This window comes from Rhodofomes roseus (genome assembly GCF_022264815.1).
Source record: "Rhodofomes roseus strain CIRM-BRFM 1785 chromosome Unknown C8Q71scaffold_1, whole genome shotgun sequence".
In the NCBI taxonomy this organism is placed as follows: Eukaryota; Fungi; Basidiomycota; class Agaricomycetes; order Polyporales; family Fomitopsidaceae; genus Rhodofomes; species Rhodofomes roseus.
The window spans coordinates 2027249-2042627 of NW_025952957.1; the positions used below are offsets into that span (position 1 = coordinate 2027249).

Genomic DNA, 15379 nt, shown 5'->3' on the forward strand with positions numbered 1-15379 from the left:
GACCTTAACATTCCTCAGAGGCCCGCCCAGCGAGAGACAGGTCAGCCACAATCCGGCCGAACAAGACGCGCGAACTCACAAAACCACGAGCGCCCCTTTACGCCGCGCCCTCACTGCCCGCCCCATCGCCCCCAATGCCCACACAGGACGAAACGACTCTACCGTCTCCTCCCACCCAAGTAACCGTCGTCGTGCCCGACCAAGTCGAGCCGCTGTCGACCACCCAAGGCGGGAACACCCCAACTCTTAACCCACACGAGAACCCGTGGAGACCTACGACGGCGACGCCCCTCACCTTCATCAACGTGACGCCCGAAACGTTGACGTCGACCGAGGTCGTGACGAACGTGAGTACCGCTACCCTCCCAGCCAGCCCACCGTGACCTAAGCGAGCCACCAACCCAGACCCAGTCCACAATGGCCGCCGACGGAAGTAAAGCGCCGACGACCGAGGGAACGGAAGCCGGAGGACGTAAGGAGGAAGGTACGTACACTATGAGCATGAGTATCGTCCCTCAGGACCTCAACAAAACCCCATAACCCGACCAGTCACCAAGACGACCTCAGAGAAGGACCGCGTAAAGCACAAAAAGAAGAAGAACAAACAGGAGAAGCAGAAGGACCAAGGAGCGGCGGTCGGGGTAGGTCCCCCACCCCTCCCGGTCGAGCCCGCTAAAGGCCCAGTCGAAGAAGAGGCGAGAGCCGATGCCGAACTGGGGAAGAAGAGAAGGAGAACGACGGTGGATCTAGGCGACGAGGATGAGGCGGGTACCACGGATAGGAGGCAGGATGCTGAACGCGACACGCCAAACCAGATAAGTCACCTAGCAAACCTGACTGCGGACCTAACTAGCCTAAGCCCTCCGCCCGCCGATGGCTACTACAGCGACGGAGGGCTCAGCTACGTCGACCTCGACACCGAGATGGTCGTCCACGACGACAACATCGAATCCGCGATGGAGGTCGACCAACTGGCCCCGGCCCCGCCCCTCTTCTTCGCGCAGACCATAGTCGCTCCGACAAACACCGCCGTCGCCGACCCGCAGACACCGACCTCCATCGTACGAAACCCATCCCAACCAAACGCGACGACGTACCTCCCTCCCGCCTTCCGTAGTAACGTCCTCCAGGCAACGCCGCAGTCGCCCACGCCGACCAACCTACGCGACCTACGCTTCACTCGGTACCCGGCGACGACTAGTAATGTACCACCCATCCCAGCCCTTCACACCGTCACGAGGGGAAACATAGCTGAAGGACAGTCGTCCAGAACGTCCTCTTCGGCCTCTATGCGCAGCCAGCAACCCCCGCAACACGAGCCATCAGGCCCCGGACCTAGCGGCCAACACCAGCCACAACCGACGCCGGCGCCGCGTATACTCAACTTCATCACCATCCGTGGGCCCACGGCCGCCACGCGAAGGCCCGCGAACAACTGGCCGGCAGTGCACGGCCGGGACGCCTTCGCCTGGACCGAGAACATGATGAAGAAACAGCACGAGGCTTGGGCCGACATCGCCAGAACGCAACCGACGGCCTTGATCCAGATGCCAGGCTGCGGAGCGGACGAGGCCGAGACGGCGGGTAAGGTCGAAAACATCACGAAGATGATAAAAGACTACCTGAACGTCCATCGCTTCGTCATTACGCCCCCCGTAGCCGTCCTTAGAACCGGGAAGCGTAACAAAGCCCCCTATTGGCTCCTCCTTCACGAAGTATCCCTACGCGACTGTAACAAGATACTGAGCCAGGAATGGCTCGATACCGCGGAAGGTACGATCAACTGTCGCCCCCTCACCGCAGACAACCCGCAGTACGCGGGCGCGTGGAGATACGCTAGTAGGTTTGGAGCGAAGGATAAGAACTACACCGGAGTTTTCCTACGCGCTTTCCAAGGCGACGCCCTGCAATCCCTGGTCGTCTCCTACCTCGCTAACGACATCTCCGAGGGCGGCCATTGGAGTGCACACACACTCGAGGACGCCTACTACACGTGGCTCAGCACCATCCACGCCGACGAGCTCCCGCTATCCCACGGCGAAGGCAGGCCCGACCCCATCGTCCGTCTCTACTGTGAGTCACCTACCTACGATACGGAGAAGTGGAAGGTCTTCTGCAAGGAGCTCCGGTCCGTTAACTTCGGAAGCGACCTCGCCGGCGCACCCGTCCCCTTCCTCGATGAGATGTTGTGTACCTACTGTCACTCCATCGACCACCCCACCGGGCTGTGCCAACTCCCGAAGATACCCGGCTGGCACGACACCAACGCCCCTCGCCCTGGCGGCGAGCCGGGGCCGAGTAGGGGAGACTACCACCACGATCGCGGAGGACGCGGGGGAGGTCGAGGCGGAGGTCACGGGCGAGGACGAGGCCGTGGCCGCGGAGGAAACGGTAAGAGGGGAAGGTACGAGAGCGGCTACTAGGTACCCTGGACAACCTCAAACGACACGCCTCGTAAATCTCTTGATAAATACGCATATCTTGACTGTTATATACTCTGCGACAGACGTACTCTAGTCTGCTCGCACCCGCTCGGACGCCTCGTCAGCTCATGTCCCGTCGCACCTCCGCCCCCCATGATCCACACGTACCATAGCACCTTCAAAACGTACATACTTGACATGCACACCGACGAACTTCCGTCGTAGACACCGCGATATACGCGCAATAAAACAAACCTTCTTGACAAACGCGGGGAGAACTCTGTACAAGAACATAATCAGCTACGATCTTAACATAAGCGACACAACCCCGAGAGACAAGAAACCAATCACCATCCCGGTAAACACCCTGGCCAGAGATACTAATAAACAATTCATATAGCAAATGCTGACGACGCGAACGCGCCCACATATACTGACTACATCCTGTAGGACAGGAAAGCCGGTCGCGCCGTCAGTATCCACCAAAGTGCACATATAAGGGGACTAATAGACTTCCCCTTGGCTGAGAAGCCCAAGTCGATCGTCCCAAAGGACAAGAGACATGTCCCCTGAGGGACTCAGGAGCAGTCCCCACCCGGCGCGGATCGTTGTAGCGCCGGGACTGATTAGCAACGGCGCAACTACAAAGAGAACAAACACATACGGTTGGATCATTGGCAAACGGTTCTGAGCCCCTCCGGAGGAGACAACGAAACGTGTCCCCTGCCCGCGAGGCGTTGAGTGACCCTCCAGAGGGAAACGGAGACAGGGCGACCCCTAGCGGTACTCCCAGTACCACACCGATAGCTAAGGGCCGGGTCAGCAATAACACGGCGCAACCTGCCGTAGCTCAACATAAAAAGAAAAACAAGGGTCGACACACCAAGGCGGCGGTAAACATAGGATCACTGAACATAAACGGGAGAGGAAACCTAGCCGGAACAAGCAATAACAAATGGAACACAATCAACCAGCTAATGAGAGAGCAACGCATCGGTATACTAGCTGTACAAGAGACCCACTTAGACGACCAGACAATAGCCGACATACATCGCCTATACGGCCGTAGACTAAGGATATACAACTCACAAGCCGGCGACAGCACAAACTCCCAGGGAGTAGCCTTCGTACTCAACAGGGAACTGGTAGACATATCCAACCCAACCGTCAGAGAGATATGGCCTGGGCGAGCCATAAGCATCCAAATGCGATGGCATGGTGACACAACAATTACAATAATAAACGTGTATGCCCCAAACGACATGGGGCAAAACGCGGCCTTCTGGACTAAACTACAAGAAGATCCACTACTGGCGAACAAAGGGAAGGTCGACGCCTTACTAGGCGACTTCAATATAGTCGAGGATACCCTGGACAGACTCCCGCCCAGGCCAGACAACACGACGGCCGTAGAGAACCTACAAAGCCTAATTCAGAGAGCAGAACTATGTGACGGCTGGAGATTAGCAGAACCACACGCGAAAGAATATTCATTCCCACAAAGAGCCTCAATATCGCGCTCCCGAATCGACCGAATATACGTCCCTGAGAACATCGCGAAAGCCTCATACGAATGGAAAATCTCCACCACCGGGGTACCAACAGACCATAAGCTGGTATCAGCAATGCTTAGCGTACCACGAGCACCACACATAGGAAAAGGGAGATGGACATTGCCAATACAAATACTTAACGACCAAAACTTCATCACTAAGACGATTGAACTAGGGAAGATGGCCCTAGAGCGAGCACATAAATGTGAACTAGCGAAAGACAGGTCCGAAGAAGAGAACCCGCAAAGAGTATACAGTCTCTTCAAGAAGCAAGTCACGGAACTAGCAAGGAACATCATGAAGACAAAAACACCCAAAATAAAAGCTGCAATACAGAAACTTACGGTACAGCTAACCGCCATCCAATCATCAGACGACTTCACATCCAACGAGTCAAAACAGACAGAGACCGCAATCCTCCAGGATAGAATAACGGAGCTTGAACGAAAGAGGTACCACGCCGTCCGAACAGCAACGACTGCAGCATATGCAATAAACGACGAATCTGTATCTAGATACTGGGCAAATGTCAATAGAGAGAAGAGACCCAGAGACGTCATATACAACCTAAAGCACCCATCCAAAGACCCCCCAGAATACGAGACACGATCAGACAAGATGGCCGAACTGGCAAGAGGATATCACAACGATCTACAAACAAAAGGAATTAGCAACATTACCCGAGATGAGCGAGTCACGAGAATAAACGACATACGAGCAAAAGCAAAACCCCCAGAGATGGGACCAGAACTCCAAGACCTAACAGAACAAATCACAGAACAGTGTATCGCAAACGCCCTATCCAAAACACATACCGGGAAAGCCTCGGGCCTCGATGGTCTACCGTACGAATTCTGGATAACCCTGCAGAAGCTTCATGCAAGCGCAGATGAGGAATCCGAACCCTTCAATGTCCTAGAACTCCTGAAGATCCTATACGGAGATATGAATAAATTCGGAATCGATGACAAGAGCAAATTCACCGAGGGCTGGATGTGCCCGATATACAAAAAGAAAGACCGTCGAGACATCGCAAATTACAGACCGATCACCCTCCTAAACACGGACTACAAGCTATACACAAGAATCTTAGCAACGCGCCTCGCACCGGTCGCCTCAAGCATCATCCATAACGACCAAGCGGGCTTCATGCCAGGCAGGAAAATATCAGACCAGACCCAACTATGTCGGACAATGGTAGATTACGCTGAAGCAACCGAAGAGAACGGGGTAATCGTCGCCTTAGACCAGGAAAAGGCCTACGACAAAGTCCTGCACGAATACTTGTGGGCAACCCTAGAAGCAATGGGACTTCCAACGAAATTCATCCAATGGGTCAAGAACCTCTACCAAAACGCAACAACGATAGTGATAATTAACGGAGAAAGCAGCTCACCTTTCAAAGTAACCCGCGGGGTAAGACAAGGAGACCCACTCTCCTGCCTACTCTTCGATCTAGCAATCGAGCCCCTAGCCGACGCAATACGAGCCTCGAACCTGCAAGGATTCCGGATACCTGGCGTAGCAGAAAAATTAGTAGCATCGCTCTTCGCAGACGACACATCAACGTTCCTATCAAAGAATGACAAATGGAGCGACCTTTGGACGATCCTAGACCAATGGTGCGAAATATCAGGGGCACGATTCAACAAAGAAAAGACTGAGATAGTCCCAGTAGGAACGACAGAGTACCGCAAGTCAGTAGCCACCACGAGACAGCTGGACGATAACACGACCGACCAGAAGATACCGGACTTCGTTCACATCGCCGAAGACGGCGAACCAGTGCGCATGCTAGGAGCATGGATAGGGAACAGGACGGACCAAGCCGCCATATGGGCCCCCACCCTACATAAAGTAAGCACGTTCCTCGAGCGCTGGAAGAGATGCCACCCAACCATGAAAGGAAAACGGCACATAGTGCAGATGGGACCGGGCGGAATAACGCAATACCTCACTGAGGTACAAGGAATGCCCAAAGAGATAGAAAGAGCACTCACCAAGATGATAAGGCAATTCATCTGGGACTCGGACGGAAGATCCCCAGTGAATATGGGAACGCTATGCCGCCCCACCAACGAAGGCGGCCTCGGTATCCTAGACATCGAGGCGAGAAATGAGGCAATAGACCTCATATGGCTGAGGCGTTACCTAACATTGACAAGCGACAGACCACGTTGGGCCTTCCTAGTAGACGTAATCCTTGCAATAAGAGTGACCCAAGACGCAGGAGCCATAAAGCGAAACGCCCAAATCAACACTTTCCTCCAGGACTGGAGGCCCTCAACCCAGTCAAAACCACCCCTACCAACGTACCTCAAACGTCTACTAAACACAGCAAAGAAACACAACGCCTGCTTCGCGGCAATCAAGCTAAGTAAACCGGTTAAGATGCAACTGCCAGCGTGGTACCACATCAGCGCAAATAAGCAATTAAAGCGACTGAACAACACCCACCTCAGTAACTGCCTAAGAGAGAACCATGGAGTGAGAATAATAGCGGACCTAGTGAAAGTGTTGAATCACCCACCAATGAGCAGTGGACACAACGGAACGAACGAAGACTGCACATGCCAGACATGCGCGGACGCGAAAGAGAGGGGATGTAGACAACCGGCGAGATGCCTAGAAGCAGCCGGAAGAATCCTAAGTAACCTCAGCGAAAAATGGAACCCGCATAGAGAGCCCCCCCAAGACGGCCTAACACTCACAACCAAGCGAAAGGAACACAACGAGACAGCACTCCAAGAGGGTGGAGAAGCCATCTTCGACCCATCCATCACAACAAGAGGAGGTGTATCAGAAGCGATGCGAGTCTTCGTCGAAGAAGACACCCTAATAAACGCACCTGCCGAAAGAACTAATCGAACCCAGTCAACCCCCCTCGAAGCCATAACAGCGTACGTTATAGACGCACCAACCATAACGAGCGAGCACACGGCCCGCCGGAAGAAACCCCAGAGCGATGGCAAAGGATTCCTATTCTTCACTCCTAACGATGTAAGAAACCAATTAGTATACGCCGAAATAGAGGAGAGGCCAGATAAGAAGACGTGGGCCGAAACGTCAGCGGCACTGCAAGCAGTAAGGACAACCCCAACAGACGTGCCACTCAGGATAGTAGGCGAAACGGACTATCTAACGACAGAACTGATCGAAAAACTAGGCAAGACAGAGGACATAGGATGGCTGAACAAAGTTAACAAAGGCCCACTAATGGCCCTAGTAAACACCTTGAGACAAAGAGGAGCGCCGACAACAATCCGCAAAGCCAACACAAGAGAAGACGTGAAAGCAATCACTGTAGCCAGAAAAGAAGCCCGCCTCGCCCGTCAGAACCAAAACACCCAGACACAAACAGACACCAGCCTGAACCCAGCCTTCCAAGTCACCGGGGTACGCCTATCAGTGTTGACGCAAAAATTAGCATACCAACACATACGAGAACGGAAGAAAACCGAGACAAGACAGTCAACACAAAGGAACATAACAAAGATAACAGAACACGCACAAGGACAACTTGGAATGAACCTAGAAGCGGAAGACGTATGGAGAGGAATACGACACCGGGACATAAGGCGGAACATCGCCGACTTCCTATGGAAGTGCACGCACAACGCACATAAGTGTGGAGCGTTCTGGGAGACCATCCCCGGATACGAAGAGAGAGGGACGTGCCAAATATGCGGTGTGACCGACTCCATGGACCACATCCTGACGAAATGCAAAGCCCCGGGCCAGAAGCTCATCTGGGCAATGACCGGCAACCTATGGGAGAAAAAGAAGCTCAAATGGTCTAAGCCAGTAATAGAAGACATACTCACCGTAGGATCGCGGACATGGACGCATGAGTCCGGAAGCATGAAACGCCGACCCCGAGCGGAACGATTATGGCGCATCCTGGTAACAGAAGCGGCTTTCCTCATCTGGAAGCTAAGATGCGAGAGGGTGATAGCACATAGCGACGACATAGACTGGTGCCCAACGAAGGCCGCCATAAGATCGAGGTGGATTCGAGTGGTTAACGAAAGACTGCACCTCGATATGGCGATGACGCACAGGAGGTTCGGAAGGAAGGCCCTGAAGCGGAACGAAGTCCTAGGCACATGGCAGAACACGCTCCGAGACGAGCTCGCATTGCCGGAAGACTGGACAATGCTAAACTGGGTTTTAGTGGGTATTGACGTAGCAGATCAGCAATGATCGACGTTACCGAAACAGAGCCCCACACTGACCATCACTTGGTCGTGCGTAAATGCATTTTAACCCTGGACAAAATAGCGGGGAGACCTGCTGAACGGCCGGGTTCATCGGACTGACCAATTGTCAGCTGCGATAACCCGAGATGGCCATCCAAAAAAAAAAAAAAAAAAAAAAAAAAACGCAGGAACGCGGCGGGCCCCTGTACATAGTAAGTGTGTGGAAGTTCGTTTGATTGATTGCGCTTCTTTGGCTTCATAACCCTCATATTGTCTCGGAAATACAGCGGTGCAGTTTTTGCCTGTCGACTGTGATCCACGCCCAGCCTCAGGGCGGACATGAAGCGTTTGTTGCGCCCGGAGTCCTAGACAGAGTGCGACGATATTGTCTAGCATCGGGTCGACAGCGGTCGTGCGTGCTTGTCTAATAACTTATGCCTACCTAACGTGACATCCCGCTCAGCTAGCTCTTCTCCGGCAGGTTGTTCAGGACCACATGTTCCGGATAGGTATCTACCTTCGGGACAGCGCCGTCCCCTCGGTGCCCTGGATTACCTATGCACTTCGCGCAGATGAGACAAGAACGGAAGCGGAAGCAACCCGCGCCGACCAGGATGGAAGCACAAGGTCGGGCCACTTCGAAACGATCTCGCTCAAGCGTTCATGTGGCCTGGATCTCGGCCCTTCGTGGCTGACGAGCGCTATCATCAGTCGCAGTTGCGTTCGCAACGCTGGATGCGCCATGTATGCGCGAAGGGGGTCAGCCCTCCAGCGGACTATCCAGTTTGGCTCCTTTCTTCGGGCAGGTCCTTTGCTTCCCTTCGCTCTCGTACGCCCCGCTCTCACATCGTCATTGACTGACGCCCTCTTGCGACCTTGCGATGTACTTCCGACGATCTATACCTGTCGCCCTTCTCGCGCTTCCGAGCCTAGTCTTGTGCGTACCCTGGGACTTCGCGGGGCCCGGGGATTCTGTACAAGACAACCTGGTCGTCACGGAAACGCTCACCTCGACGCTCCTTATGACCGGGGCACAGGCCTCCACATTCTTCTCTACCGCAGATTCGTCAGCCACCACAGTTCAGTCATCAAGCTCTCCCGATGGGACGTCCTTTTCGAGTTCTGCAGCTCCCGATCCTGGCGCTACGATGGCCTCGGGCTCAAATCCTGAGGCGATATTCTTCCTTCCGCCGGATGGTGCGCAATCCGCGTCGTCGTCGACATCGTCTACTGTGCAGGCTTCGTCTACCTCCATTGAGTCTAGTTCGGCCGCTGGCACTCCCAGCTCAATATCAGTCTTGAATGCGACGACGAGCACGACGAGCACCCTCGCACCTTCGCCCACCGCAAGCACTCAAGGATCCTCCGCGGCCTCACCAAGCAGCGCGCCGACGCCGCTCGTCATGGGCTACTACCCGGACTGGGCGGCGCCCGCGTTCCCGCCCGAGAAGATCGACTTCGGCAGGTTCGACTGGATTGACTTTGCGTTCGCGGTGCCAGACCAGAGCTACAACCTGACGTGGGACGGCTCGGACGCGGCGCCGGACCTGCTCGAGCGGCTGGTGACTGTGGCGCATGATAGCGGGAAGAAGGTGAAACTCAGTGTGGGTGGGTGGACGGGCAGCCAGTACGTCTTTCGGTCGCGCGACGGGTGTTGGGTCGATTGGATGCGCTGATGGATGCGCGAACAGATACTTCTCCCCGGCGGTGTCAGATGCAGCGAGCAGGCAGACATTTGCGAGCAATATTCGTGCGTTCTATGATGCGTTTGATTTGGATGGAGTCGACATAGACTGGGAGTACCCTGGGCAAGGAGGAAACGATGGGAACGTGGTCTCTCCCGACGATACGTCCAATTTCCTGTCGTTTCTGCAGCTTCTACGAGCCACACTCCCCTCTGATGCGAAGATGAGCGCGGCCGTGCAGACCGTGCCCTTCGCCGACGCGAGCGGCAACCCTCTCGGTGACGTCTCCGCATTTGCACAGGTGCTCGACTGGGTACTGATCATGAACTACGACGCGTGGGGTTGTACGTACACAATCCCACTTCTCTCCTCACAAACCGAATAGAGAGCACACTGATCTTGACACGCGCCCACCTAGCATCGAAGACCCCCGGGCCCAACGCGCCCCTCAGCGACGCGTGCCACAACTCGACGCAGCCCGTGGCGAGCGCGGCCGCTGCCGTAAGGGCATGGACTTCCGCAGGTTTCCCCGTGAACCAACTCGTCCTCGGGGTGCCCTCGTACGGATACATCTCCCAATCGACCGCGACGCACCTCCGCCAACGATCGCGCCCGACGCTTCGGCGGCGCTCGCATGGCCGGCGTCTGCGAAACCGGCACCGCACTCGATCGTCGCTCGTGCAGTGGACGGAGGCAGACTCGGACTCGGACACGGCGGGCTCGCCCAGTAACAGTTCGGGAGGGATGTCCGAGGATGTGTCTGACGGCGCTAGTGCTCCCGAGATGACGCCGCCAGCGATTATGGCCACGAACGATGACGGAAGTGCGGCCGATGGGCAGGTGCAGTTCCGCGGGCTCGTGCTGCAGGGCATACTGCAGTACGCGCCGCAGGAACCGTACGAAGGCCAGCCGGAAGACACTGCCTTGGGCGGAAGCAGTGCGCCGACGCGCTTCTTCGCGAACACCAAGGAGATTGACAGTCTGTACGATGGCTGGAGCGGGTTCATGAGGGAGTGGGACGAGTGCTCGAGCACGCCGTTCTTGCGCTCGGGCGCGGCGGAACAGGTGGTGACCTACGATGACCCGCTCTCGCTGGGCATGAAGGCGAACTTCGCGCAGGGTGTGGGGATGTTGGGCGTGAACATGTTCGATGTCACTGGAGACACGGACCAGTGGGATCTGACGGATGCGGTCAGGAGGGGGTTGGGTCGTGACTGATGCTCTGCGTTCCATGTTCTCTCACATGTTTTCGTCTTCGCTCTGCATGTTGTCTGTCCTCTTTGTTATCTGCAGCTCAATCGCTGTGTTCACTTGCTATCTCCTGCCAGTTCAACCGCTTGGTGCTCTGATCCAGGTCATTGTCATCAAATTCGAGTGGTGTTCGAATTCATTCACGTGAACCGTGTGAGATGGGCGCTTATTGGGAATCTGATCGAGGTCGCGCCGCCCACCGTTCCTGTCAAGGTTCCGCTGTGCCGTCACCACGATGCTGTGTCCATTGTCGAGGTCGTCTCCTCTTATACTTATGTGTACCGCTGAAGAGTTGAGTGTCGCGCTACGTGACATGATATTCAATGGGCCCGCTCACCTCTTACCAGAATAAAGGCCCTGTTCGTCTCTGTTATACGTGTTTACCTTCGCCTGGACCTCCGCACAGCCTGAGAGGCACGACCGTCAAATGCCAAGCTGCTAGACGCTCAGTTTGTTGCGATCTGTCAATATGCGACTCTCCCCTGCGTAATTTTGGGTCATTCGTGACCGTTGCATTAAGGATACACCGTTCCAGAACATCTCATCATCATGACAGAGCGGTGTATCCCCTTCACGCAGGATGCCTGAAAACTGATCTGCACGTTGTCGGCGCGATATATGGCTGACGCGGTGCTGTAGACTGCTTCCCCTTTTCCCCGTACGTGGGTTCCTTCATTGGCACGATGTTTGGTCTCTTCAGCTTTCTAGTCATTCTCTTGGTTTGTGTCGGTTATACTCATGGCTCAATAGCTTGGAAGGCAACGCCCTTCAATCCTCCTTCTGTCCCTCTTGCTGTTCGTTCTCCATATTCATCGGCATGGCTGTCCCAAGGCGCAGGTTCGGGATCCGCGCTCAGTGCTGCTTGGCCTCAATTCTGGAACGGTGATGTGCGTACGATTATATCTTGACCATGGTGAAGTGATTCAAGCGACACTTGCAGACACTTGGATGGGCGGGTTTCGTGAACGTCGATGGCGTCTCGTATAACTTCCTGGGAGCTCCTGCAGTAGCCAATACCACTTTCAAGAGAGCCACACAGGCTAGCCTGTCGGTGTGTACAAGTCCTGAGTTTACATGTCAGCACGAGACTGACGGCTACTAGTGGACATCGACACAAAGCGTCTTCGTCATGACCGCTGGGCCTGTGCAACTAACAGTGACATTCTTGAGCCCAGTTGAGGTATCGATTCATCGAGCTATCCTTCAGTTCCGTAAAGTTCACGCTTGACACTCTAGCCTTCGAGCCTCGTCAACCAGTCCATGCCATTCTCATACATGGCAGTTAATGCAGCACCTACGGATGGCAAATCGCATTCTGTCCAAGTGTACTCGGATATCAGCGCTGAGTGGGTATCTGGAACTGACAGCCAGAAGGTGAACTGGACAACGACCACGGGCGACGTGATCATCCACCAGGCTCAACTGCAGAACCAGACGTTGTTCGCCGATAGTGGCGACCGTATTCAGTGTGAGTCCGTTTGTCACAGCCCTCTCAGCCACTGGTCTAATTGTGACGCAGACGGAGCGGCATACTACTCGTCTCTCAGCGTATGTGTCATCTGAAATAAATTTGGGAACGCTTCGCTGATCTTGTCATAGTCGTCAAACACGACCTGGCAAACTGGCCAGGACATCGTCCTGCGTGCTCAGTTTATCAAGAACGGCACTCTGCTGAACACGCAAGACACTAACTTCCGCGCTATCAACAACAATTGGCCGTGTTTCGCCTTTGCTCATGACCTTGGCAATATTTCTGGCCAGTCGGACGCGGTCGTGTTCGCTGTGGGGCATGCCCGGGATCCTGCTATCAACTATGTGACATCCGGTGGCACAATGCAGTCTCGGAGCTCGCTGTACCTAAGTCAATTCTCGTCAATCAACGACGCTGTAAGTGTGGTGGTGACATAGCTCGAGTCGTTCTGACGTCTTGCGAAGATCACGGCATTCGTCAAGGACTACAGCAACGCGCTGAGCCGGGCGGACGCGCTTGACGCGGAGGTCAACAAGGACACGTCGGCGATCTCTAGCAACTACTCGGACATTGTCGCGCTCTCTATAAGACAAACTTTCGGTGCAATTGAGTTCACGTACACCCCGGGGAATACTTCTGATGTCATGGCGTTCGTCAAGGGTACGTTATCTCTATGCTTCGCCAATGACTTACCCTGATCTTCTGGTCGTCGGTAGCAATGAGCAGCTCAGAGGTCAGTGCTGCAGAAAGAATAATTCAGACACTTAGACTCACTCATTCGTCGCAGTCAATCAGTACCACGGACGTGATCTACCCTGCATGGCCGCTAGTCCTTTATACGAATGCCGCCATTGGTAAGGCGCTACTACTTCCGCTGCTCGAGTACCAAGCAACTGGGCAATATCCGAACAAGTGGGCTTGCCATGACTTGGGTTCGTGGCTCTTGTGCGAAAACTATGATATACGCGTGCTGACGCTTTGATACAATGATAGGCCCTGCGTACCCGAGCGCTCCTGGGTATCCAAAGGGTGCGCTATCATCAACTGTCGCAGTCTAAAGTATTGCACTGACGACGCTCACTCAGGCAATGACACTCAGATGCCTATCGAAGGCGAGTAATTTTGGAAAATGCTGCAGACATGGTCTGACCGAGTGGCAACCAGAGAGTGGCAACATGCTCATCATGACATTGAGCTACACTCAGAAGACTGGCGACAAGTCGCTTATCACGACATACGTCCGTCATTCTCCTTTCGAGTTCGTCCTTCTCTCACCCCTTGTGTCTCCAGTACAACCTGCTCGACCAGTGGGCCCAGTACCTCGTCTCAAACACACTCGAACCAGCCTCCCAGCTAAGCTCAGATGCCTTTGCGGGCTCGCTGGTCAACCAGACCGACCTCGCCCTCAAGGGCATCATCGGTATCAAGGCTATGGCGGAGATCGCGAGTCTGGTGGGCGACTCCTCTGCGAACTCGAATTACAATGTGCGTTGTGGTATTTGACTGGTGTCGTATACGGTGCTAATGGGGCAGCAGTCAATCGCATCTTCGTACGTGCAGAAGTGGCAGCAGATGGCGACGACATCGGATGGGATGCACCTCACACTGCAGGTACGGTGCCTCATAGCCTTATCTTGCGGCGTTCTGACCAACGTTGACACAGTATGGCAACTCCTCGAGGTGAGTATAGCACCCTGATTTCATGGCGAAACATATGGTGAGACCCCGAGCTGACTGTCCGATGTAGCTGGGGTATCGCGTACAACTTGTACGCCGATCAGCTTTTGGGTACCAACATCGTCCCCAGCTCTGTCTACGACATGCGTTCGTGTCCACGCTCCGCATAGGGGTTATCGCTGCTAATCTACGTTTTGTTATTCAGAGACGCAGTGGTACACATCCGTCGAGAGTAAGTCTCAGATGAGTATCGTCTCACTGACAAGTTTGCTGACCGCACGCAGACACGTATGGCGTGCCTCTGGATACTCGGTACGCCTTCGATCCTTCGCATGTTGGGCAGCCGTCTGATGCTGTCTCCTTTGATACAGTAACACATACACTCTGAGCAGTAAGCACGCCATTCCATCTTATGCTGAGCCATGGCTCCGTACTAATGCCGCATCGTTGCACATCAGACTGGGAGATATGGGCCGCCGCGATCATGACGACCACCTCCGCCAGGAACCAGTTGATCAACTACGTGCACAAGTACCTCGCGTCCAGCCTGAACAGCCTCCCCGCTTCTGATTGGTACGACACTGCAACGGGTAAGGCGCAGTGCAGCACGGGGAACAGCTGCCAGCCGTTCAGGGCACGGCCGGTTGTCGGTGGCCATCTCGCGCTCGTGCGTTCTTCCCGCGCGTCCTCGCTGTGTTGTTGTGTGTGCTGACTCGCGCGTGTGTCGGTCGTAGCTCGTCGCCTCGGCTTCCAACTCCAGTACAACCGGCGCGAGCATTACCCTTGGGGCGACTTCCACGGTGACGTCACCAACAACTGCGACTGCATCTTCTACCAGTACCACCACTCATTCCTCTGCGATGAGCATCCGGGACCCGCGGACTATCCTCAGCACGATCTGTATGCCTGCACTGGTGATGGTACTGCTCCACCTCTCCTTGTAGGGCTCCCTCTGCCCTGCAAGCCACTCCCCGCCACAGGAACGTTGACCGCCATGTCGTTTATTTATGCCTCCATTATTTAGTAGGTTGTATGGACGTTAGCATTCGCGCATTTTTGAACATTTGAAGACTCGATCATGCAGATGCGTCAGATGAAGCCGTGAAATGCATATAACCCA

At 54.7% G+C, this 15379-nt stretch overlaps 4 protein-coding genes across 4 annotated transcripts; all 4 read left to right on the forward strand.

The window, feature by feature from the left end:
- Positions 1 to 134: 134 nt before the first annotated feature.
- C8Q71DRAFT_719791 (uncharacterized protein) lies at positions 135 to 2648 on the forward strand (the record flags this gene model as incomplete). Its single annotated transcript, XM_047921319.1, has 5 exons — positions 135 to 347; positions 370 to 484; positions 520 to 2128; positions 2244 to 2404; positions 2518 to 2648. 5 exons carry the CDS (start codon positions 135 to 137, stop codon positions 2646 to 2648), a joined length of 2229 nt encoding a protein of 742 aa, XP_047785033.1.
- Positions 2649 to 7051: 4403 nt separating this feature from the next.
- C8Q71DRAFT_678032 (uncharacterized protein) lies at positions 7052 to 8134 on the forward strand (the record flags this gene model as incomplete). The annotated part of the gene is made up of 1 exon (XM_047919727.1): positions 7052 to 8134. A coding segment is annotated over one exon (1083 nt), but the record flags the coding sequence as incomplete, so codon positions are not given.
- Positions 8135 to 9578: 1444 nt separating this feature from the next.
- Positions 9579 to 11078, forward strand: C8Q71DRAFT_696914 (glycoside hydrolase superfamily; the record flags this gene model as incomplete). Its single annotated transcript, XM_047919939.1, has 4 exons — positions 9579 to 9802; positions 9867 to 10204; positions 10279 to 10587; positions 10657 to 11078. The coding sequence occupies 4 exons, from the start codon at positions 9579 to 9581 to the stop codon at positions 11076 to 11078; spliced, it is 1293 nt and encodes a 430-aa protein (XP_047785035.1).
- A 246-nt stretch (positions 11079 to 11324) lies between these two features.
- C8Q71DRAFT_731809 (DUF1793-domain-containing protein) lies at positions 11325 to 15339 on the forward strand. The gene is made up of 22 exons (XM_047922211.1): positions 11325 to 11402; positions 11459 to 11998; positions 12052 to 12162; positions 12214 to 12291; positions 12348 to 12579; positions 12631 to 12659; positions 12711 to 12998; positions 13047 to 13242; positions 13299 to 13315; positions 13370 to 13514; positions 13576 to 13611; positions 13668 to 13694; positions 13747 to 13820; positions 13873 to 14067; positions 14119 to 14193; positions 14246 to 14262; positions 14330 to 14406; positions 14465 to 14491; positions 14544 to 14571; positions 14631 to 14650; positions 14718 to 14926; positions 14994 to 15339. Exons 2-22 carry the CDS (start codon positions 11795 to 11797, stop codon positions 15201 to 15203), a joined length of 2295 nt encoding a protein of 764 aa, XP_047785036.1. The 5' UTR covers positions 11325 to 11402; positions 11459 to 11794; the 3' UTR covers positions 15204 to 15339.
- Positions 15340 to 15379: the final 40 nt, after the last annotated feature.

Bases quoted from the DNA above. Each gene is read 5' to 3' on its own strand.
- C8Q71DRAFT_731809 (XM_047922211.1), top strand. From the start codon at position 11,795: ATGTTTGGTCTCTTCAGCTTTCTAGTCATTCTCTTGGTTTGTGTCGGT. The intron at 12,660-12,710 runs GTATGTGTCATC...ATCTTGTCATAG, and splicing joins CATACTACTCGTCTCTCAGC to TCGTCAAACACGACCTGGCA. The intron at 13,695-13,746 runs GCGAGTAATTTT...AGTGGCAACCAG, and splicing joins CACTCAGATGCCTATCGAAG to AGAGTGGCAACATGCTCATC.